Genomic DNA, 25,741 nt, shown 5'->3' with positions numbered 1-25,741 from the left:
GAAAGCATTTTAGAGTGCAGTGTCTGAACTTTCAATCAACACATATGAATTATACTTTTCACAGTTTTTCAAAGTTTATAGATATTTTAATACTTTACTTGGGTAGATTATTTCAGTCAGAGACTATACTCGGCAAGATGCCAGTACATATATACAGTTCTAGATTTTATTTCATTTCCTTTAAGAAATTCAAGTAAATGTTTTACTAGTGAAGATCGATATGGTGGCCTATTAATTAGCAAAATAGCTTTATCTATTAATATGACTAGATTGTCATTTCACATTATTAGTGAAAATATGATTTAGATGCATAGTTCTTAAATGTCTTCTTTTCCAGCTATACTATTGACTCTCATTTTTCCAGAGTCAGACAATGATTATGTCTTTATTTTTATTCAGAACCTTATATAAGCCCAGGCATGGTGGCACACACCTTTAATACCAACATTCAGGAGGCAGAGGCAAGTGGATCTCTGTGAGATTATGACCAGCCTGGTTCATCCACATAGTGAATTCCAGGCCACCTGGGGCTACAGGGAGACCCAAAACAAAGAACAACAAAACAAAACAAAAGGCCTCATTTGAACTTTCGTCATTTATCACTTTACCATTAATTTGTGATACCCCATTCCTGCTTCTGTACAAACACCATTTTTACACATTGGCATAAATAATTCTTCAGATGTTCATATTTTGGTATTTTCTTTGTAATAAGTATTTTTTAAAAGTTCCTTTAACTCAGTATGCTAATCAAATGGCAATCAGGAACTTACCTTTGTCAGTAAGAAGAAAGAAAATGTTTTGTAGCCTCTTGATGATACATGGTGTGATAAATTCTGTGACTCAGTGGGAGATATGTGGCTTTTCAGCATGGGACAGATTCCTCCACAACAGTCTCATACTGAGGGACTCCTGGACCCTGACTTCACACATTCTCAACTCATTCTCCTTACTTGCTGATCTAACTAACAAGTTCATGTTTTCCTACAGCCAGGACCAAATGGGTTGTAACAGCACTCATATTAATTATAAGGAAGGAATTGCTTCTGACTGACTTTGATATGAAGGTATATACTTAACATTTTTTATTTCTAATATGCACTTGTTTGTTTATTATTGCTTATTTCATGTGAAAATAATTTAGATATATTTCCTGTACATTTCTTTGATCTTCATCAAATCCAAATTACTCTTATTTTAGTAAAAGTCAAAAAAATAAATCTTTTTATGTTTCTTCTGGATTTACATTTTGTATTTAGACACAGAAATTAATGTACGTATTACCTCATGCCTGTTTTCATTTACAATTAAAATTAATTTTATTATAACTTATAAGACTAGGAAAATAGTATGAGTTTTGTTATTCTGGATATCTATCTATCTATCTATCTATCTATCTATCTATCTATCTATCATCTATCTATCATCATCTAGCTACCTAGCTAGTATCATCTCCCACCATATACATCTAACTATTATGTTATATATTCTCTCCTAAGCTCTGTGAAATTTGTAACTCAAATGACCATTTTAATGAAATCATTCCAATGGCATCTTTTATCATATCTTTAAATGTTGGGAGGACTTTTTGCTTAATAACAGTCTCAATATTTAGAGACTATTTGGAAGATGTTACATGGAGGACTGGTTTCTTAGGATTCAGAATACAGCAGTTAGCTGAATTCTACTTCATAATCAATAGGCATTACTTCCTCCATCTGTGAGTTATATATCATTCTAGGGAGGTGATATGGTGATGATGGGTTTGGGAGTCATACTGAGTGACATATATTCTCTCCTAAGCTCTGTGAAATTTGTAACTCAAGTGACCATTTTAATCCATGGGTTTTTGATAGGTTAATAAAGATTAATACTGGTCTATTTATAAAGATGCTGCCAGGTTTATAGGCAATGAGATTTCACATTATCTGATAGATGCACCTACACACATGTTAGTAGTTTGCCATGCCTCAGCTTCTCTCCATGATTACTACAACTGAGAATGCACATTCACCAATGGCTTCTTCCAGTGGAGACTCCAAACTTCAGATGATGCACATGATTCCTTCATGCTTTTAAGATCAATATTATATGAGAGACTCCTACACAAAATCAATTTAAACCATGAGCTTGAGATGCAGCATTGACCCTCCTGGACCATAGCCTCTATGTGCTGACCCTGAGGAAATGCTTTCCAGATTTCATCCTCAAGGCTGCTGGTCTCTTATTAATCACAGCTGATTTTTCAGCTCCAGCTAATCAACACCAATTGTCCCAATAAAGCAAAGGTTTCATTTCAGTGGTGCCCACCTTTTATTAATTACAGCTGATTCTTCAGCCTCCACTAATTAGAAATCACATAATATTAATTCAAATTAACACACAAATGACCCCCCATGGAGTTTTTGAAGGACTCTTAAACTTCCCTCTGAAATGTCACAAGCCAGGTCTCCATTTTCAGCACTGCTCTCAGCATTATTTTCCAAGTTCTAACAGATCATTAAGCTTGAGTACTCAATGGCTCTTCTAACTCAGTCCTCCACAATCCTCCCTAAAATCAACATGATCAGATTCATCACAGAAATATCCCAGAGGTAGCTGTGATAAAACACTGACCAAATGGAACTGGGGGAAGGCATTTTATTTGGTTTACAGGTTATAGTCAATAATTGAGAGAAACCAAAGCAGGAACCCAAGGCAGTAACATGGAGGCAGGAACTAAAGCATTCATTCATTTAGTCCCATCATTTGCTTATTTTCTTGTATAAGTATGTCTGTGTGTGTCATGTGTATTTCAGATAGTAAATTCACTACTAAAGACCATGCTAACCATCCAGTCAAGTTCCCCTACCACAGTTTCTCAAAATCAGTGTTAAGATAAAACATTTGATTATAATTGTAAGGCTGCAGTCATCTTGGGAGCACTTCTCTCAATAGTAACTGTATGGTCAAGTACACCTGCTTAGTTTCTACACAGTGTTGAGCTGGGAGTCATCAACTCCAATAGCATGGGTTTTGTCGTGGTCTGAATGCAAAATGTCCCCCATATACTTGGTGTCCATTTGGTGGTGTTGTTCTGGGAGGTCTTGGAATCTTTAACGGGGATAAAGTTGCTGGAGGAAGCATCCCTTGGGAGCTGATTTTGAGAGCTCATTGCCTCACCTACTGCTCATTGCCAGCTTGTTCTCTCTGCTTCAAGTGTGTGGTTGAAGATGTGGTATCTCAGTGTCTTGTACTTGCTGTCGTTCCTGCCATTTGTTGTCATGCCTCCCATCATGATGGACACTTACCCCTCAAGAACCATAAGTCAAAATAAACTTTCGTCCGTAAGTTGATTTGATGATGGCTGTTAATCACAGCTACAAACATGTAACTAATACAGGGGTCAATTGGACAGTCAAATGAGGTCACCCATAATCAGAAAATAGTTGTTAGAACTCAGTTTTATGGATTTATTAACAAAGTGCTTTTATTCTTATTCCTTGATTTTTCTTCTTTTATTTAATGCCAGTTTACTTGAAATTTAAAAGATAAATAAAAGGTAATTTGCAGTGCAAAACATGGGTAAGAATCTGGAGAACAAAACTGAGAAAGTAGTTAATTTTATCTAGCATTGTGGCTGGTGGCAGTTTTCTTTGGTGTTTGAGATCAGGACAGTAACATCACAAGGAAAAAATCAGTGGCTAAATGTGCATTCAGAGACTATTGATGAGTTTTGGATCACTGGAGCAGGTGGAGCCTTTGGTGTGAGTGGACAGAGAGCAACACACTCAGACCTGAGTGTCAGAAAAGTAAGTGCCCAGTACTGGGAGAGAAGAGATGAGGGTAAGGAGGACACTTAGGTTCAGATGGTACAGGCCTATGCTAAGAAGATGCCAGAGGAAGGTAGCAAAGGACTTACAAAGAGTAGTTGAAATTTCTTCATAGCTTTCTTAAAGTTTTATTATTATTGTATCTGGATATCCATCCCGGGGAGGGCTTGTGCTATCCTGCATGTGTGGAGGTCAGAAGACAGCTTTGTGGCCTCTGTTCTCACCTTTTAATATTACATGTATTCCAGAGAGTGGATTCTGCAGGCTGGTATGGCAGGCAAATGCCTTTATCCATTAAGCCATCTTGCTGGCCCTTTCATAGCTTTCTGATGAAAGGAAAATGAGAGGAAGGAGCCAAGTTAGTTTGTTGTTGAAGTTTCCAGCTCAGGTAAACAGGGGAAGGATAGTGGTTGATAAAAACAAAATCTCAAAGAGAATAAGGCTTCCTTCACATCCACCTAACTTCACTGACTAAACAGAGAGATGTGCTTGTTGCTTCTAACACAACAGAACCTGAAACTGGGTTATTGATCTATTTTTCTTCAGACCATTACTCTAGGAAAGTCTTGTATTAATTTGCCCCTCTTATTGAAATCACCATAGGTGCCTTTGTGTCCAGGTGACAGAACACATTTACCAAGCATTTTCATAAATACTTGGGTGTTTAAAAGCTAAAGAAACCAAAACAGACTGTCTAGGAATGTACATGATACCAAGCCTGATGACCTGAGTTTGTTCCCCAGGATCCATGTGGTGAAATGAGAGAAACTGCAATTTGTTCTTTGACATCCACACCTGTGCCTGGTGGTCTATCAGAGGACCCGAATACAGTTGCCAAAATCCACACTGAGCAGCTCACAACCACCTGTAATGCCAGCTCCAAGAGATCAGAAGCCCTCTTCTGCAAACACACACACACACACACACACACACACACACAAATAAATAAATAAATAAATAAATAAATAAAATGTAAAAAAAATTAAACACACATTTTAAATGCCATTGGGAATGACCTAATGTTATACCCATAGATAAATGCATCTCTCAACTCTCACCAGAGGTGGTACAGCAGTTGGTGATTTATACAGAAAACCACAACTGGAAATTGTGCAGAGAACAAAAGGCTCAGAGTGCTCATCCCTGAATAAGACACCTGTATTAAACTTCTGCCTCCAAAGGCTCAGGCTCATTGCAGAAGAGAGGATGGAAAGACAGTGAGAGCCAGAGGTGGTGGATGACCACAAGGAAATTGAATTTCAGACAGCTGGCCAATTATTCATATGAACTCCTAGCAATGGTGACAGCATGCACAAGTTCCATGGAAGCTCAAACCAGGAAAAATTCCAGTATAGACATGGGGAAATTGGTAAGAAACCCCAACATTGCCTGAAGAACTTTTTTCAAAGATAGCTGTTGGGTTGTGGAAAGTCAGTCTCTTTCAAGGATGTGACTCTTGGTAGGTTAACCAGGCTCCAGTGGATAGACACACTGAAGGGTGTTTGGGGGTACAAATTAGACTTTATGCTTTATTACGTTCTCTCTCTCTTGACACACACACACACACACACACACACACACACACACACATGTATATATGTACATTAAATTGGATTGGGGACAGTAAGGTGAATTGTGGATGGGGTGATCTAAATGCCATTAAATATATTGTATGAAAATCACAAAAACTCCACATAAATTTTTAAAAAAAATAATTTTTGTAACCGAATAACATATCTAAGACTTTATTTTAATACTTATTTATGACTGTATTTGGGAATAGGTGGGAGGGAAATGCCTTTGCTTCTACCAGCCTATAAAAATGATAGACTGGGGAGCAAACTGACCATGGCTCTGGAGTTCTGTGTGCAGCTCCATGGTTGGATCTGCTTAGTCTCTGAGATGGAAGCTCTACTTTCTGAAACTCTAATTTTAACAACAGATGGTTCATCCTTTCTACACAAGAATCACACCTATTTTTATTGGACCACCCATAAAAAATATCACCTTCACAAACTCACTCATAACTTCTGAATGCCTGTAATAATTAAGCAAGTATGTGCCAGGGATATCCTAAGACATACAAGAAATAAATACAGAAGTTCTCTGAAATTTTAGTAACTCTTACTTCCTTTTTGTTTGCATTAGTTACAAATAACTACTTAACAAATGTCTCATTGACGTGACAAAAGAAACTTATGGAAGAATTTGTTTTGATCCAGAATTTGGGATGATGCAGGCCATCATGAAAGGAGAGTGTGGCAGACACAGAGGAGCCATGCAGTTGCGATTGTTCATATCTGGGCAAACCACAAATCAGAGAACAGGGTACTGGCAATCACCTAACTTCCTCAATTTCCCCTTTTTATTTGCTCAGTCCAGGAGATGGTGCAGTCACATTTAGGGTGGGTGTTTCTCCCTCAGTTAAACCTCTCTAGAGAAACAGTCACATCTATGGGTGTGTCTTCTAGATGCATTCAAACCCAGTGGAGTTGATAATGAAGATCACTCATCACACTACCTAAAATGAAGCAAGATTACTTGATCTTGGAATTCCAAATAGGTATTTTAAGTTCTCACCTATTTATTTGCGTTAATGAAGGATCTCTTATATTGTGATATATCATGTTAGACACAGTTTAAAATGGCTTTTACCTCTTTTGATTATTTTAGTTTTATTATTATCCACAACATAAGATTAAATTTCAAGCCAAATTGTCCCAAAAGGGATCTTCATACCTAGGACATGATATTTTATATTAAGTGAACTCAAATAGCTGTACACTACCTAGAATCATTTGTGTATTGAGAAGGTAGTAACAACTGTTTCAAATTTACCTTAGTATTTTTCCAGCAAAACTCATGTATCTGAAAAAGTAATGGTAACCCCTCATTAATGCTCAATTTTAAATGCTTTGTAATGAAAATAAACACAGAATGCAGGCTAAATAACTGGGTTGTGATAATAACATTTGACCTGAAAATAATGCTTATTTAGGGGCAATACTGTCTAGGTAATTTAACTCAGATTATTTATAACCACTGATCGAATAGGAAGTTTCTGGATTTTATAGCAGCAATAATATTTACATAGTGTGTTACACTGTTGCTAAATTATATCTAATCCATCAGCCCCAGCTAGTTTTGAACTCACTATGAGGCCATGCTGGTCTTGAACTCAGAGAACCGCCTGCCTCTGCCTCCCAAGTGCTGGGACTACAAGCGTGTGTCACCACGCCTGGCTGAAAGGTAGAAATATTTCAACAAGTAATCATAGACATCCATGTGATCATCATGTTAAATCTTTCTTGTCAGTTGTTCTCTAAGAAAAGCATTTTACCTACGTTTCCTTGTACATTTAGTTTATGGTTACATAGGTACTTCTATTTTTTTCTTACCATTTGAATTGGATATCTCTTTGTCCTATTAATTTCAACATTTCCATCTTAATATGCATCATGTGTGGATTTTATAAAGATTTTAGAGCTGAATTTGTGAATTTCAAGAACAGTGAGATGGCAAGAATTTAAAGATTCTGACTTAAGTAAAGATTCTTACTGTATTAGTTACTTTTTAGTATTGTTATAAAATTCTGTGACAAAAACAACTTAAAGGTTTATCCTTGCTTACGATTTAAGGGAATCCATTCAGTCATGTGGGGAAAGCATGGCACAATGCCCTGAACGTCAAGAAGCAGAGAGTACCCAGTGCTGGTGCTCAGCTAGTTTGCTCTTTTTATACAGTCCAAGATGTCAGCACATGGAACGATGCCATCCACATTCAGAGCATGTCTTCCCACTTCAATAAACCTAATCTAATCTAGATAACCCCATAAGAGCATGCTCAGAGGTGTCTCTCATAGGTGATTCTAGATCCTGTAAATTCTGTCAAGTTGATAGGCAATATTAACCATCATATTTCAAGAATTGTGACTTGAAAATTTAGATAGTTATGTAGCTCAGTGGTAGCACATGTGCTTGGCAGGCATGAGGCTGTGGTTTTAATATCCACCAGTGGCAGAAAAAATGATAGGGCACATGGACTTAAAGACAGGATGCAGTGACTTTAGCCCCTTATCCAGATTGGCAGAAATGTGTGCTCTTAAAGTGTTTCCTGAGCATTTCTGGGATTCACCAGGAGGTCCCTCATGTAGGCTTCCATGCCAGTCTTCTGGCAGCAGCAGTTCTTGGCTTCCTCCATTTTCTCTTCTCTTCCAGTTCCATGATGGCTCCACCTGTCTATGTACATGGCTAGTGCCTGTCATAGAAAACTTGATGCTCTTGCCAAGGGCACCAACTGAGCATTCGCTTAGTGTTTCCAATTAGACATGACTCCAGCTTTATTTAGAAGGGGATGAAGCTCTTCAAATTTACTGGAAGCAGTACAGAGCTTGTCTTTACGCTACACTTATATGGCTTATATAGCTTTATTTTCCCCTTAGTATATTTATTGAGCTCTAACATAGAATGCATCTTCATGGTTACATTTATGTTTATAGATAATACTGAGAAAACAAAGTACTGAGTTACTTTCTTTCAATTGATGGAATATATTTAACACTGAAAAAGTAGGGTAAAGGAGGACAGTGTGAGAGTAATAAAATTCTATAACATGCCCCCCCACACACATGCACACACATATAGTGTTATGACCATGTACACATTTTCAACACTTGGTATGGGAAGCCAGAGAATTCTCCAGTATGAATTGTGCCACATCTGTGAATCTACCTCCCAGTGTACACCCAGGACATCTAGATTCTCAAAGTGTGCTCACTGAAGGCTACATCCTGCTCTTACTTTAGTAGCTTGGCTCATTCTATACCACTGACAAGACACCACCTCTTACCTTCCCATGGTCTGAAGTGCATGCCTCTCCTTGTGCCTTGCCACAGCAGGCTTTGTGGTGTGTGTGTGTGTGTGTGTGTGTGTGTGTCCATAGAAATAGATGGAGGAAAATGTGGAGCAATAGAGGACAGTGGAGGTGTTGTATTTGCTATCCATGGTACCAGCAAGAAACGCCCCATTCAAGGAGTTCTATAAAACAGTAGTTTGAAAAATGGACTCGCTGATTGCAAGGTTCAAGTGCTCTAGGTTCTATTTACTTCACCAGATATGTAAGGACATTGGGAAAAATCTAGGGAACAGAGAGTATTGAGCCAGAACTTCTGTGGATGGACAGAGAAAGTAGGAAAAGGGAAGGGAAAGGACAGAGAGAGAGACAGAGACAGAGACAGAGAGAGACAGAGAGACAGAAGTGTTCCATAGTAGCCACTTCAAATAAACAAGCATCAGTTTGCTGTTTGTTACCATGTATGACCCTCTGTTTATTCCTTCTTTCTCTCTTTTAAGCTTTAACTTATATGACAAATTCATATTTATTTCCTTAGACTAATACCATTGGTCTGTGACTATCAAAATAAACTGTATAAAAGCTTATTTAATGTGAAGCCAGATTAAATTTAACCTCTGGGTACATATATTCTTAATTTATTTTTTTTAAATATATAGCATCATAACACAGTGATATATTAGAGCCAAATAAAATAAGAAAGCATAAAGTTATATAAAGCATGCCAATATCAATCATTTCAAGGGCCTGGAAAGCTTCTTTACTATAAATCTCATAGCTTCAATTTTTTTAAATTTTCATAAGAAAAAAATATGCTAAACCTGAAAAAAGACATCATCATTAGTAAATCTATACTCACATTAAAACCATCGTATAAATTCAAAGCCAGAAGCCTTGATTGACAAGCCCATCTATACTTAGAAGACAGCAGCAAACCCTTATGAGAGGTTTGCAGCATTGTTCTTAATTCTGTCATAGAACAATGCTACTGTTAGACAAGAATCAATGAATCAGATTATCAAAGGAATATTTTGGTATTTATTTTAATGCTGTTCTATCAAGATTTTTCATTTTTCATTTTTACAAGTGTTTTAAAATTAGGCAAGTGGCTTCAAAAATGTAAACACCATAGTTATTTTTAAATTTTTAATTACTGTTTTTACTTTAGATGTATGAGTGTTTTGCTTGCATGTAAGTGCACTCATGTTATGGAATGGCTGTGGAGATTAGAAGAGTGCATTGGAATGCCTGGAACTTCAGTTACAGATGGTTGTTAGCTACCATGTCGGTGCTGGGAACTGGACCTGGGTCCTCTGCAAGAGCAGCCAGCACTTTTAACCTCTGAGCCATCTCACCATCCCCAAAACCATAGTTTTTAAACTTTGTTTATTTGTTAAGACATGGTCCCTCTGTTTCACCGAAACATTCCTGAAACTTACTGTGTAACCCAGGCTGGCCTCAAATTTCCAGTAGTCCTTCTGCTTCAGCCTCCTCCATGCTGGATTACAGGTATGAGTCATTACATGGTGCTAAGAATTGAATAAGAAACAAGAGTCAACAAAATACATAGGGCTTCAGACATGGCAGAGTGGTGTTAAAGGATGCAGTAAATTGTTTGAGCTCTAAACTATTTTCACATAGATGTGTCCACAGACATTATAGGGGTTACAAATGTGAGTAGGAGAGTCCAAATAGTGCCTGAGTAGAACTGAATGATGGCAGGTAAGTGGAAGGGGATAGCAGGGACAAAGGAAAATAAAGAAATTTTGTTTTATAGTTAAATGAAAGAGACTTAAAGGGATTTGCCCTCTGAAGTGGTATGGATAACAGCAAGTAGGTTGAGAGTGGGTAGGAAGGTAGAGGGTGTGCTACCTGCTACAAGGCAGTAGAAGAGGAGTGATTTGAATTGGAAATAGGGCACTGGAGAGATGGCTCTTACAGAGGACCTGGGTTTGATGTCCAGTACCCACATGGTGGCTAACAACTGTCCATAACTCCAGTTCCATGGATATGATGCCCTCTTCTGACCTCTGCAAGCATTGCACAACACAGGTGCACTTACACACATGCAGGCAATACACTTTCACACATAAAATAAAAATAAAAATAAACTTTTAAAAATTGGAAATAGGGTTTAGCCAGAAGTCGTTGTGACTATGTAATAATGAGAGTGGCTTAACAAGAAACAGGAGCTGGAGATTTGAATAACTTCTCAAAGCATGGGACACATTTATTCACCAAAACAGTAGAATTAATGTTTCTCCTTGGTTTTATTTTGGACTCTTTTACTCACTTCTCAGTCTGAAAAACAAATCCAAAATAACTAAGTCTTGAATATTTACTGCACGTTTTTCAATATTGTATTTATCTTTACCTTTTTGTTTTTTTAAATATTTTATTATTCTTATTTTATGTGTGTGAATGTATTATCTGCATGTATGTAAGGGCACCTCTGTCATGCAATGCCCAAAGAAGTCAGAAGAAGGCATTAAATTCCCTGGAACTGCAGTTATGGACAGTCGTTAGCCATCATGTGGGTGCTGGTAATTGAACCCAGGTCCTTTGTAAAGAGTAATCAGTGCTCTTGAACACTGAGCCATCTCTCCAGCCCCCCTATTTTTAATTTTTATGTGTATAAATGTATTGCTTGCATGGATGTATATGCACCCATGCCTTACAATGCCCATGGAGGCCAGAAGAGGGAATCGAATCCCCTGTAACTGAAGTTGCAGGCAGTTGTTAGCTGCCATGTGGTTGCAGGGAATGGAAACCGGGTCCTCTGCAAGAGCAGTTACTGCTCTTAACTGTTGAGTTCTCTCACCAGTCCCATTTACTGCAATTTTCAAGTTACCAAACTTGCTTTGGGTTCACAGATATCATGTACTCAGAAGAACCAATGTCAGAATCACCAGGTTTCTTGGATGGATAGGGCGTCATAGGTAGCTGAACACTCGACCTCTTCTTCCAGCTGGCAAGCATGTTGGAGTATGTTTCCCAAATGCAACATCCAGCACATGTCACTGCTATTTTTCCCCATAGTGTTCTAACTTATTCTTTTGTAAAAGAGGTGGGAAATATATAGTCTCTAAACTGCATCTTCATTTCTGAGCTTTGGTCTTGAAATAATTTAAACACTTGTATTTTTTAAATTTTTTTTTAATAAGAGATAGGGTCTCCCTGTAGTCCCAAATGGCAAGGACTCACCCTGTGGACCAGGCTGTACCCCATCTCACAGAGATCCACCCACCTCTTCCTCTCAGTGCTATGACTAAGGGCATGTGCCACCAAGCCTGGCAATACATGAGGATTTTAAAACAGTACTTGTAAAGACAGATGTCATGACATGCCCCTGCAACCCCAGAAATCAGGAGGTGAAGGTAGGAGGATCAAGAGTTTGAGATTAGCCTGGGCTATATGAAACCCTGATTCCATAAAGCAAACAAAACAGCCAATAGCCCTAACTTCTACAGTGACTCTCAGGCATAGATTTTTGCATGTCCCAAAGTTGTGTTAATTCATTTTCATGCACAGAATAGTTTGAAGTCATCTCATTTTGAATTCAAGGGGAAATAGAGAGGACCAGCCATGCAGAACATCCACAAAGACACTATAGATTAAACAGCAACTGAGCACTTGGAATTCTGCAGTCCAAAGTTACTTTATATTTACAAATTTGGGGCTATACTACACAAAATAATTATTTATCTTTATGAATCCACCAAGAAAATGATAGTAAGTATGGAACTTTACTGATTAATTCTGATGCCAACTCCTACTGCTGATTAACAGTGAGCTGCTACTGTTTCTATAAACTAAAACAGGAGTAATGTTGTGGACCTCAGATCATAATGTTGCAGAAAAAAAGGAATTATTATATTTAAAAATCCCTAAAATAGTGCCTGAGACATATTAATTTCTTCAGTATCAATAAATGTTCAACAATATAGCTAAATATGAATGATGGAAAAAAACGGGGGGTTCTTTTTGAGACAGGGTCTCCCTGTAGCCCCAGCTGGCCTGGAACTCACTATGTAGACTAAGCTGACCTCAAACTTATTGAGGTCTGCCTGACTCTCCTTTCCAAGTGCTGGAAATGAAGGTATGTGCCATCACACTTGCACATAATGGGAAAATTTTGATATTTAGAAAATGTATTTATTTTTGAAATTTTTCATTCATGCATTTGCTATAAATGTATTTTTGCAACTTTTTATTGAGTTTTTGCAAATTTCAGACATTTTTATCATATACATTTCTCCCCTATCTGTACAACCCCTTACTAAACCCCTTAATTTCATGCACTCTAATAAGGCATATAGAGTCAAATTTGTGTCCCTAAATGCCCTTCAGTGTGTGCTTATCCATAGGAATCTAGATAACCTACTATGAATTCATCCTTAAATAACACTGATACTCCATCCCAGCAGCCATCAGTTGCTAATAGTTCAGGTAAATCGGGGTTTCTTACGTACTTCCTCATGTCTATGCTGGATTTTGTTCTGACTGAAGCTTAGGTGTGGCTTGTGACTGCTGTCACCATCGCTGAGTTCATATGAGAAACTGCCCATCTGTTTGGAAAGCTCTGTTTTCTAGTGGCCATCCACGTCCTCTGTTTCACACATCTTTCTGCCTTCTCTTCCACTATGATTCCTGAGCCTTGGAAGGCAAAAGTTTGATCTAAGTGTCCTATTCAGAGATAAACAGTCTGCAGCTTCCTGTTCTCTGCACATTGGCCAGTCACTATCTGCTGCATTAAGGAAGCTTTTCTGGTGAGAACTGAGGGACACATTAATCTATGGGTGTAACAAGAAATCATTAGAAATCAGTTTAATACTTTATCTGTTTGGCAGAATATTCATATTGGTCTTTTCCCTGTGGCCTGTAAGCTGGCTAGCCTTGGAGTCCTAGACCTGATATCAATGTCAGCAGTGAGTTTCATCCTATGAACAGATCTTAAATCCAATTAGAAAGTGGTTGGTTACTCCTATAACACTCAAGCCACACATTCATGGGTATATCTTGCCAGGTCAGTTGATGTTATACGTCACAGGATTCTCATCTGGGTAAAGTTGATGTGGTGGTTTGAATGAAAATGTCCCCCATAGGCTCCAAGTATTTGGACATTTTGTCCCCACATGGTGGCGCTGCTTTGGGAGGTTTTAGAAGGTGTGGCTCTCCTGGAGGAAGCACGTCACTGGGGGGAGGGGGTGCTTGGAGAGTTCTTAAGCCTTGCCAGATCTCCAGTTGCTCTCTTGCTTCCTGTGCCTGCTTGAAGACGTAGATCCTAGATTCTAGTCCTCCTCCAGCCACCTCTGCTGCCATGCCTCCCTGCATGATGGACTCTTGCCCCTTTGAAACCGTAAGCTCAAATAAACTCTTCCTTCTATAAATTGCTTGGGTCAGTGTTTCTATCACAACAGAAAAGTGACTAATACATTTGATGATTAATTTTGTCTTTGGGTAGCAAGCATAACACCTTCCAGCACTATGTATGAATGCTAGCCAATAGAGATGAGGCTTTAAAATCAGCACTAGCTTGATTTCTCCTTTTTTACTTCAGCTCATTTATGTCATATCTTAAGTATTAATGTCTTAACATGAATTTCAGGTGGGTAACCAAGAGCAGGATTGATGTCCAGTATTGTTTGGGGAAAGGAGGGATGGACATGTATTTTTTACTATATCTATCTTCATAGCCTCTCTCCTACAACTCCTGGAACCGCCCCCCACCAGTTTCATCATGTCCTGTTCTTATTTATTTATTTTTACTATCCACAGAGTCTAGTCAGTCTTACTCATATTGTCATGGAAGTAGATGCATTCACTGGAGTATGGGCAACATAACAGGGGTCACACATCTGAACAAAAGTGACTCTAACAGCAAGTAGTCCTCAGTTGCAAATAGCCCCCTGCTAGGGGTGCACAAATGACAAAACAATCTTTGTTTCAAGTATTTAGATATATTTTTAAAATGTGGCTATTTTTAAGATGAAATTAAAGTGAGTTGTGTCTGTGTGTGTGTGTTTTTTGAGACAAGGTCTCCCTGTAGCACCAGCTGGCCTGGATTCGCTTTGGAGACCAGACTGGCCTCAAACTCAGGGAGATCCACCTGCCTCTGCCTCCCAAATGTTGAGATTAAAGGCATGCACCACACCTGGCCATGTGTGTGTGTTTTAAAATATCTTATTTATTATTTTTATTTTATGTGTATGAGTGTATTGCCTGCATGTATGTGAGTGCGCCCGTGTTGTGCAGTGCCGTGGAGGACGGTTGGTTGTAGCCACCATTTTAGTGCTGGGAATCGAACTCAGGTCCTCTGCAAGAGCCATCAGTGCTCTTAACAGCTGAGCCATCTCTCCAGACCATAAAATATGTTTAAAGCTTCATCATTTGTGTAGAAATTTGAGAAGTCTAATACATCACAAAAAGTTCGTAATGCTATTTCTATTTTACAGAAGCCCAAGAAGACTACATATAGAGCAAAACTGTAGAATCATTAAAAAGTATAAAATGATTCTAAAGCCTGAATTTTCCTTTGCAGTCTGAATACAAATTTCTGCCAAAATATTGTGTTCCTTTTCCTATGGCTAATATATTTTGCAATTAAATATTTGTGCTTCATTATTTCATAATATTTTGAAGGAAATTACAAATAATGCTGTCATATTTTTATTGTCTTCATGTTTGACTTCTGATTCATTTGAAAAAAATTAGCATGTTCAAGGTCACTAAAAAATTTTGACATTTTATCAAAAGCCAATACAAATAGCAGAGGTTTTTGGATGACTCTGGAAACAGTAAGGCTTTACCCAATGTTGCTTTCAATATCTACCCGTCAGTGAGGACTAAGAAGGATGGAGGACACAGATTGTAGAGTCAGAGACTGGAAATTTGGAGGCAGGATTTACTAACTCTCTCTAAGCCTGCTCTGTGGTCTCTTAGGCACAGGTTTTTGACCAGGGTAATAGTACATGGCATGAAATTCCCTGCTGAAGAGCAAGCCTCAAATACAATTAGAAAGTTACAAGTTACTCCATAACAGTCTTACTATTATTACACCAGTGGGCATATCTTGTCTAGCAGGTTGATACTATAGCATGCAAGTTCCAGTTCTTGGTAAGGTCACTGATGTCTTTTCTTCCCCAGCAACCACATAGCATTTTCCAACATCATGAAAGCTAGCCAGCGTGGAGACAGCTTCCCCGTCAGTTTGAGATTGATTTCTTTAAGTGCTATGGCCAAAGTTTGAGGTGTTTTACCATATAGTTATGGGCACTAACCAAAGACATGGCAATAAACTGTGGTTTTAGGGACTTTGGGTGCCTCTCTGACCCATAATTTCTAGGAAGGCATCTCATGCCTTACACTGCAATTTTTATTGAATAACCCATGTATTCTGGGGGTGACATTGTCCATCCATGGTAATTTCATTTAAATTCTTTTTATTAAGTTGTATTTTGAAATTAAATTATGAACTAGTGGGTTTCCATAGGCTTTTTCATATACCTTGTTTTTGGTTAAATTATTCATGACCCTTTTATCTCTCCAATTACCCCACCCCATCTCTACTTAATCTTTTAACTTTGAGTATTCCCCCTTCTTTCATTCCACATATAGTCTACCAATTCTCCAATTATATTTTTAGTTGAGTTGTGAGATAGTAGGCTTCCATATAGCTTTTCATGTCCCTTCCTTTGAGTCATCCCTCCCCACAGCTACTTCATTTCTCCATACTCTATGGCTTCTCCCTGATAAAGCCTTTCTGATGCCCCGTAGGAGTTTGTTTTCCCTGCCAATTAAAGAATAAAGACAAGAAAAGTGTTTTGGGAAATCTTGGGGGAGTCCCAGCAGAGTCATCTTAGACACCTGAGGAACTGTAGTCCCCTCTTGGAATCCTTAGACTCACTAATAAAAGAATTTTTAAAAGGGCAAGAACAGAAGAAACTCAGGGACAGTTTATTAAGAGTTTAAAAGGAAAATGCCAGGGCAGGCAAGCTGTTCATTTCACAGCTGCCTGGAAGTGTAAAGGGGAGACAAGAAGGAGCCAAAGTGAAGCTGTATGGAGGTCAATCACCTGGGTGCAGGCAGCCACACTGTGGATAGGGAGCTTTAGAAAATGAGTAAAGAAGCTCAGTGTTATTGAGGTGAAAAGCATACTTGGGCTTTGGACAGCATTCAAAAGAAAACACAAAAGAGAAGAAAGACAAATAGCTATGTATTTCCTAGGAAAGGTGGACAGATATAGAGGAACCTCGTGGTAGTTCAGTTCTTAGGTACTGCACCAGGGGGTGGGAATTATGGGAAGCAAAAGCATGTTACCTTAGGGTAAAGCTGCCTTCTAGGGGTGTCATCCAGCCAGACCCTTGACTTGCTCCAATGGATTAACCATGAAGAAAGGAGACAGTCTTGTCTCTACCTAGAAGTAGATTCCATTCTTTACATTTCAACTCCAAGTAAAGTACCTCTCTAGTTTCATTTACTAGTAATCTACTGTTCCTCCAATAATGTGTCCCCTCCTAGGGCTCCTTTATAGTTTCCTGACTTCTACTTGTACTCCAAGTTAAACACGTGAAGTAGGAGATTTGATGCTAGGATCCCTAGATGAGAGAGAATATACAGGTGTTTGCCTTTCTAGGCCTGAGTTACCTCACTTGGTATAATCTTTTTCCAGTTCCATCCATTTACCTGAAATTTCAAGATTTCATTTTTCTTTTGAGGTGGGGTTCTAGAGGAGAACCTGCTATTGTTATTTTACTAAATGTTCATGCTGTCAAATTGCTACCTCATCATTTACATTTATGCCTACAGTCCTGGATTGCTCTCAACTTTGTTCAGAGAAGCTTCTTTTGGTAGTGGGTAGTGGTTAAAGCACAGGCATAACTGGTCAGAGTTCTGAGAATAAGAAACTGAGAGGCTCAGTCCTATATGAGACACTTACATCAACCCTCCCCCAATCAAGGATTAGGGAACATCATGGAAGAGGGGATGGAAAGAACATAAGAGCAGGAGGATGGGGAGGAGTGTTATGAAATATACTGACGGACTGGCATGTGTGAGTTGTTTAAGCCTAAACAAGACTCTTCTGTTAACTTAGTTAAGAAAACCTCTCTTAGAGAGACTCAATGCTTTCTTCAAAGTTGTAGAAAAGGCACTGAAGGTACTTAAGGCTTAAGTCAAAACAAGTCCCATTTTTTGGCAAAGCTGTCAGATCCCATTTAGAAAAAATGAAACCTGTGACATGCTCACTCATAATAAGTTTATTAGCAATCTCCGAAAAGTTCTTGTATGACATCGCTTACAATGTGAGACTTCTTGAGAGGGCAACACCAGTGTATTTCACAGTCCTCTGTTAATTACTGTCTAGGATTCTGTGGAAAGAAAATGCACATGAAACAATGAGAGGTTTGGTGAGGTTAGAAGTTATGGAGCGTTCCTCTCTGAAAAATTATTGGAAATATTTATGTGCATCCAGTAATGGTGGCATCATTCAAAATTTCCCATTTTATCCACTTGAATTTAGAATATTTTAAACATCTATTTACAAATCATGTAAAAATTACTCCAGTGAGCCAAGTAAGAGTTAAAAAAACATAGTATGCTTTATTAAAATATTAATATTAAGAACATTAAATATTAATGAAAAGAACACCATTTTTATTTCTACAGACTTAATGTCTTGATTTTCAGAAGCTGAGTAGACTCATATCTGCTTAGGAACACATTGTGGTAGAAGTAGATGAAGAGAATACAACTTCACAGGGTTAATGGATAAAAGAAAGGCTAATTTAATGGTCTTTTCAGATAATAGTGGCTATGGTTTTAGACTACAGGAAGCTTCACTAAATGACAGTGTTATAATGATTAGGCCAGATGAGGAATGTCAAACTACAGGTGATTACTGTGTATTCTAATGCAATAAATACATTAGTGTGTTTAATCCTGAAATGGCTCCTTTACCCATGCAAGGTGGTTTGAAGTGATGCAGTATTTGTTTGACAGTTGTTGGATTATGATTATGCAGAACAAAAATGTGTTGATGCAGTTCTTTTAATCACATTTGCTTATATCAACAACTATCTTACTTTAAAATTTCCTACGTTTTTGACTCTATCAGGGACACAATGACAAATACAGTTTTCCTCACTCAAGCTTGAATTTTATCATTGGCAACATTGTCAGTTGTTTTCCTTAAAGTCAACAGATTCATTTTGTTCATTTTCAAGGAAAAGTCTGCCAACTATCCAAATCTGAATAATTACAATTTGTCTTTCAAGCAAAAACGATGCTCCAAGAGAAAAGCAGGCAAGTCAGCTTATAATGTAAACAACTGTGAAAATGCATTTTCTAAAGAAATCATCAGACAAGCCAATTTGAAACAAAAGGGCCTTACATTTGCATTTCATCCCAGAGAATATTAAGGCAATTCTTCTAGGATTTGGGTATTTAAAATGGATGTTTTCAGTGCTTCATCAAGGAGATTCTAGTAATTTTTTTTCCTCCCTAAACTTGCATGGCAATGAATTTAACCATGACCACAGCTGCTAAGGTTTGGTGCTGCAGTCTTGACTTCTTGCTACCCCCACTGTTTATGCAGTCAGTGCAAATGCCAGCCTAGAGGTTAAACCTAACACATGAGGTGTGAAAATTACCTGATGATTTCCATATTGCAACACAGTTTGTGTTTATAGCCAAGTTTTTATGTAAGAGATAATCATTGCTGCTTGGTCCATGCTGATAATGATCTAACTCGAGTAAAATGAAGATGTCCAGCTACATCTGTCCATCTCTGTGGCACACAGAATGATGTTAACAGATGGTATGAACCCTGCCTTCTCCTTGCGCTGACATCTTTTTGTCCAGGGATTGCTATCTGGTAGGGAAGTGGCAGTGTTCTGGTTTCCTTCACTGATCTTGGTGCAGCAGGCATTCAGCAAAGGCAGATGCTGGGCCTTGTTACTCATTTCATTGTACTCTTTATGTGCTTCTCAGGGCGTACAATAGCTTACCTTGTAAGTGGCTTCCCAATTTGTAGTTTGCACAGTGATACTTGGCATTTGAAGGGCTAAATTAAAGGGCATTTGAAGTATAAATTATCCAACTCAAACTAATGTTGTGATAAAATAAAAAACTTAAAAATATATTTCTAAAATACTATAAATTCAGTTATAGAGATAAACTTTGGCATAACTTCATTTTTATATATTGCTTTCCTTATTTTTCTCAGTACTGATTCTTCTTTTCCATAAATAAGAAACTTGTTAAAAAATGACAGTTTCTTTGTCTTTTGGTGCCTTTGAATGGACTGTTTAGCTGAAGGGTGGAAAGAGAATCTTTTGTTTCCCTTTTTGTAAGAAAAATATGTTTTTCACTACAGAGAAAATAAAGTAAAAAATACATTTTCTTTTATTTGAGAGCAAATGCAATGAAGTGTTATAATTGTACTTTCAGATAAAATTTAAATATTTTAAAAAGTTTTCAAATTACATAGATTTGTAAATATATAGATGGAAAGAAAGATTAAAAATATAGGCAGAAATCTTACCACTTGTCGAACCTCATGTAAATGGAAGCGAAGGTTTTACACTTCAGCATTCATGCACTGTACCATGTGACATCACAGGTCCTGTACTGAAGAGAACAGAAAGCAGCCAGTAGGTGTCTTCTAAAACCTCTAAGAACAAAGTGATCTAATCTCTAAAAATGTGTATATTTAAAACCAAAAGTTCTCTACCTTAGGATATTCTTGGAAACATCAGCAAAGCATTCATTATCTATAATAACATTTTTTTCATCATGTAATTAGAGGTTTAGAACGTATGTATTCTTTCTTATTCCATTCATTTATTCATTGGGAGGAAAGATGCACATGCTCTTACATGTACCATGGTGTATGTGTGGAGGTCAGAAGACCATGTGTGCATGTTGGTTTTCTCCTTCCTCCGTGAGGTTGAACTCAGGTGGTCAGGCTGAGATGCATACCCCTTTATCTGGAGAGCCGTCTTACGAGCCCCATATCATGCATTCTTGAGAAAATGAGAGAGCCAAACAGCAAACATTTTCCTGTTTCAGCGGCAATACCTTGATGTTTAGATCCCATGAGAAGTACGCTTCCTCAGTAGGTGAGAGACTATTGCAATAACAATTTTAAAATTCTAAAGCTTCTGATATTTGACGTCACTGAAGTTACTACTGCCTCACATAAAGTCTACTGTAATTCAAAGATAAGGAAGTGCGTCCTGAACGTGCTCACCTTGAAAGTGTGCTGATGGAGACTGGCATGTTCAGTTGGTAATATTTTCAGACGGACCATGATAAGAAAAGGGTATGTAGAATTTTCTTCAAAAAGTTTTTATAAGCCCACCCCACAAATGTCAAACTTTCATCATAATATTTTGGGCCAGGAGGGTTATATGTCCATTTACATTCCTGAGAGTTTGGGGGAACAATTTCTAGCTGTGTGCCCAACAAGCAAATGTTAGCTTGAGGTACTCACTGATAAAATATCTACTGTCATATATTTACTATGAAATCCTGTGCATGAGAAAGTGTAAGTACAAGACATTCCAAATACTTTTGTGCAGGCAAATGAAGTTGGTAGAAGGTCCTATGTTTTTCTGACTTATATTTGCTTTAGTAACATTTATTGAGCATCTGCCATGCTGTGTGTCCTGAATAGATGTAAGTTATCTCACAGAGTAGCATTTGTCATGGGTTTGTTGGAGTAGATGGTTAGTTAAAAACAAGTGAAGAACAAAATGGCTATAAATCTTAGTGAAAGCTACAAGGCAGACATGAGACACTGCTACCTTAGACAGGGAAGGATTTTCTGAGATCATACTATTTGGGTCAACAGGAATGTGAAGGAGGAAGATTTGGCCTAGCTACGTGTTCTGGAGTCAGGTGAAGGACAGATGAGTAGTGGTGAACTTACTCTAAGAACAATTTAATGTCAGATGAGTCCCACAAATTGACTCTTACTGAAAAAAAAAACAAAAAACCTTCAGGTTGTTTCGTGGAGGATAGATTTTGAGAGACGTTAAGAGAAGAGGGCTCATAATGTTCAACTTTACTTTCCATCTGCATAATAATTTTTGTCATTTCCCCAAATAACCTTGAACAGTCAATCATATTAACAATCAATACCTTAAATCCTGTTTAGACTATTTTAAAAATATTTTTGTATTTTTGTTGCAGGTCAAATGAGCAATCTATAGTTATAGTATTACAAATAGAATTATGTTCTTTTAGCTAAAGATATTTTAAAGTAATCAGCCCTATTACTCTTAAAACAAAGACAAAAATAAATTTCATTTCCCAGGACAGGCATTTATGTCAACTTTGTCTAGCATGAGCTATAAAAGTGGAAAATGCTACCCTTCAAACTAGAAAACAATACCAGCTTCATCTCCCCCAAAATTACAAGGAGAGTATGTGCAGCTGAAACATTCTAATTAAAGGGGGATAATCTGTATTCATAATAAATGAAATAAAGAACAAGACAAATAGCAAAAAGAACATATTGGATGAAAGAATTCCAGATACTTGAGGTGGGCAATCTTTGACAAGCATGTGTTCTTCCACTGAGCTGCAGTCAACATTCTATACAAGCTTGGTTTATTTTGATTAATTTAGTTTTTTGTTTGTTTGTTTTGTTTTGTTTTGTTTTGTTTTGTTTTGTTGAGATAAGGTCTCACTGTGTAGCCCTGATTAGCCTGGCCTGGAACTCAAGCTGACCTTGAACTTAGAGTGATCCTCCTGCCTCTGCCTCCTACTGCTGGAATTATAAGAGTGCACCCCAATATCCTACTCCCAAACTTGATTTTAAGAAAAACTTGAAGACCCTTCACAATACCACAATACAAATGAACCGCTTAATAGTGATAATAAATATGAGTAAATATTTGTAAAGCATAGTTCTTTTCTTATGTAACATGAGTGAAACATATTTATTGAAAGAAAAACCAAATGTCCATTGATTTAGATGAAGGAAAAAGATCCCTACTGGGAAATAGTTTAATGCAAATGATCTATTGGCCTTCATTTCTGTGTTTTTCAAGGAAATTATGTATAAATAATTTCTTTTTCCTACAAAATTAGAATAACCATTTTCAAAATAGTTACAAAAATAATTTTTTGCTTGGTTATTAGCTTTTTCTTGATTCAAAATAAATACATAGATTGCAATATGCTCAAAGAAAACAGCCAATATAATTGAGATGTACTTTGGTAAATTAAACTACACCTCTCACTACCAACAGAGCAGTTCACATTACTATTTGAATGAGCAAAACCTAAGAAACAAACAACAATAACAACAACAAAAGAAACAGCAACAACAACAAAAAAAATTCTGGCTGTCTGAACATCACGTTTAGTGCCGCTACACATGTGGACATAGGTTGAGGAACCCTTTGGCACACATTTCTTATAAGCTCATGTGAATAGTTTTAATATCTAGTAGACTAATTCTCTCCAGAGTAAAGAATAACTTTTCATATTACAGTTCTAGTTCACTTTGGAACTGTGTCTAACAAAATTCTTCTAGCTCTATAAGATTTCTAATCCAAAGAGCATGCTACTGCAGAAATAGAACACTAAATTCCACACTCATCTTTAAATTGCACACAATCTCCAGCGATCTATCAGAGCCACTGATGGTTTTATCCACCCATAAGTAAGAGAAAATTCAGCATTACAGGACAGGGCTCTAAGGATACGTATTATTTCAAAACAGTAAAGGCCTCCTCAGCAGTACCTTGCTGGTGTCTTGCAGGCCCTGTGATTTTTCCATGTTCCATTCTGCTTTAATAATCAGAATTACCACAATCTGAATTTACTGCATCTCAACAAGAAATGGCCATTTTTGCATGATTGCAAAGGAGACCAAATAACATGACAAGCTACAAATGCCTTGTGTCTTCATGAGGAAAACCTTCTCAGAACCCTCAATCAGGCTTTTCTTTATACTTTATGGGCTGCATGCCTACTTTACAACCATATACAGGAAATGGTTACCAAGTCACCAGTTTTGACCTTCATCAAAGAAACTTATATGGTTCATAATGAACCAAGGTTACCCTGAAACATACACATGAGCCAAAAGGGGTTGATTCTTGAGCATGGGTCCACAGAGAACAATATAGGAGAAAGTAGATGCTAAATTTAAAAAGTAGATAATGGGGGCTCAAGAGATGGCTCAGTGGTTAAAAGCACCAGCTGCTCTTGCACAGGACCTGTGATGGACTCCCAGCACCCACATCGCAGCTAACAACCATCTGAAACTTTAGGTCCAGGAGAATCCAACACCCTTTCCTGACCTCCACGGGTATTGAAGGACACAGGTGTACTTACACACAGGCAGGCAACATACTCATACACATAAAAATATCAATAAAATAATAAACAAGATTTTTAAAAGTAGAAAATGGAAGAATACTATAAAAGCCAACATGGTGTGAAGGAGAGATAACAGGACAGCTCCTTCAACTAGAGGGAAAAGTACTCAAATCCATACTTGAAATTTCTGCTTCTAAAACCCCAGGCAAGAGCTATGTTTCAACAACTTGAATCATGTTTTCAACCAGGAAACTAATTATATCTGTAATACTTGGGAGTGACTCAAACCATGAATTATCTATGGATGCATTGTACAAAAATATGTCACCTTTTTGTAGATGTAGAGATGAATATTCCCTAATGAGTTGAATTATAAGATGCAGGGATAGTATTAAAAGGGTTTAAGCATTAGCTTCATTTAAAATGAGGAAAATAAAATAGCAATATACTGATATTTTGTTACTATAATTAGAAACTGAAATTTTTGACAATATTATCATTTGTTTTTAATTTCACCACTTTATTTCTCCTGTATATTCAGGTTACTTTCTGGATGATTTGATGCTATGTTACTCAATATAACTGTAAGGAAGACATTCGGCATAAAACTAATTGTTTTTTTCTCAATTTTTAAGATCCTGACTTTAAGGACCTTGGAGTTTTGAAACCATTACCAGGTGGGTAAAATATAAATTTAACACTGTTCAAAGGCCTTTGTTTTCTGCTATGAAGTATACTTTGGGTTTATTATTCAAGTTCCATCTCTGTGTGTGTTTGGCATCTTAGTGTGTGAGTTTGAGATGGGCGGTCCTGAAGGAATTGTGGAGTCCGTACAGATTCTGAAGGAAGGCAAAGCTTCTGCCAGTGAGGCTGTGGATTGCAAGTGGTACATCCGAGCCCCACCCCGTTCCAAGGTCAGTCTCAAGGTGAAACCCATACCCAATAGGAGACTTGAGAAGTATCTATTTCTCTTGTTCTTCTGGAAGCACTGGGGCAACATGAACACATGTCTGAGTGCTGTCGTGTACACCCATTTCATTTGGTTGTAAAACCTGACTAATCTAAGTCATGAATTACAGTATGGAGAATTATTTGAAAATGTGAGCAAGAAACTTGAAATAAGTCTACCTCTCTGGAACACAGATCCAAGTCTCAGGCAAGAGAAATGGTTAGGAGCAAAGTCATAATTGAATCCGTCTTGTCAGTACCTGTAGTTTGTTTTCAACTTAAAGATGGGTCTGAAGAGGAAATGCATAGGGTAAAATGCATAGGGTTTATGAAATCACATGTCTCTGTCATATAAAAATACATATGTTATAAGCCTGAAGTTGAGTGACAGAATCTAGGAGGGCTTGTGCCCTTTTGAAAGGGACAATCCTTCTATAACTGCATACTAAGCACCTTGTGATTGTTATGGGCAATGAATGGTCAACATAACCAAGTCTTCCCTCTTTTTCATAACACAAATACCCCAGATCTAATGCTGGCCACCATGATTTTTAAGTGCTGGAAATGCACTATAAAATTTTAAGATTTATATGCACTACAGTGAATGAGGCATGGATTTGATTCAGACAAAGGCAACTACCTTAAAAACACTTTATTAGAACAGTGCATTCATCCTTATAAATCTATATTCAAAAATATTAAGAGTAACTACCCTACATGTAAATATTGGACATTTATTTCATTTTAAAATTTTTATTAAATTTTTGCAATTTTTATACAGTGTAATTTGATGG

The 25,741-nt window shown here is 37.5% G+C and overlaps 1 protein-coding gene across 3 annotated transcripts in view; it reads left to right on the top strand.

Moving 5' to 3' along the window:
- The window catches only part of Neto1 (neuropilin and tolloid like 1), a 153,809-nt gene that overhangs the window by 53,776 nt on the left and 74,292 nt on the right, over positions 1-25,741 (top strand). For all 3 annotated transcript variants that reach the window (XM_008850660.2, XM_008850659.2, XM_008850658.1), the window contains exons 5-6: positions 24,635-24,676; positions 24,786-24,913. In XM_008850660.2, the coding sequence (XP_008848882.1) occupies positions 24,635-24,676; positions 24,786-24,913 (170 nt within the window). The remainder of the gene's footprint in view (positions 1-24,634; positions 24,677-24,785; positions 24,914-25,741) is intronic.

The sequence above is a fragment of the Nannospalax galili genome, unplaced genomic scaffold (genome assembly GCF_000622305.1).
Source record: "Nannospalax galili isolate Female #2095 unplaced genomic scaffold, S.galili_v1.0 scaffold243, whole genome shotgun sequence".
NCBI lineage: Eukaryota > Metazoa > Chordata > Mammalia > Rodentia > Spalacidae > Nannospalax > Nannospalax galili.
Note: the sequence above shows the minus strand (reverse complement) of the source record. Positions and strands in the feature narration are given on the sequence as shown.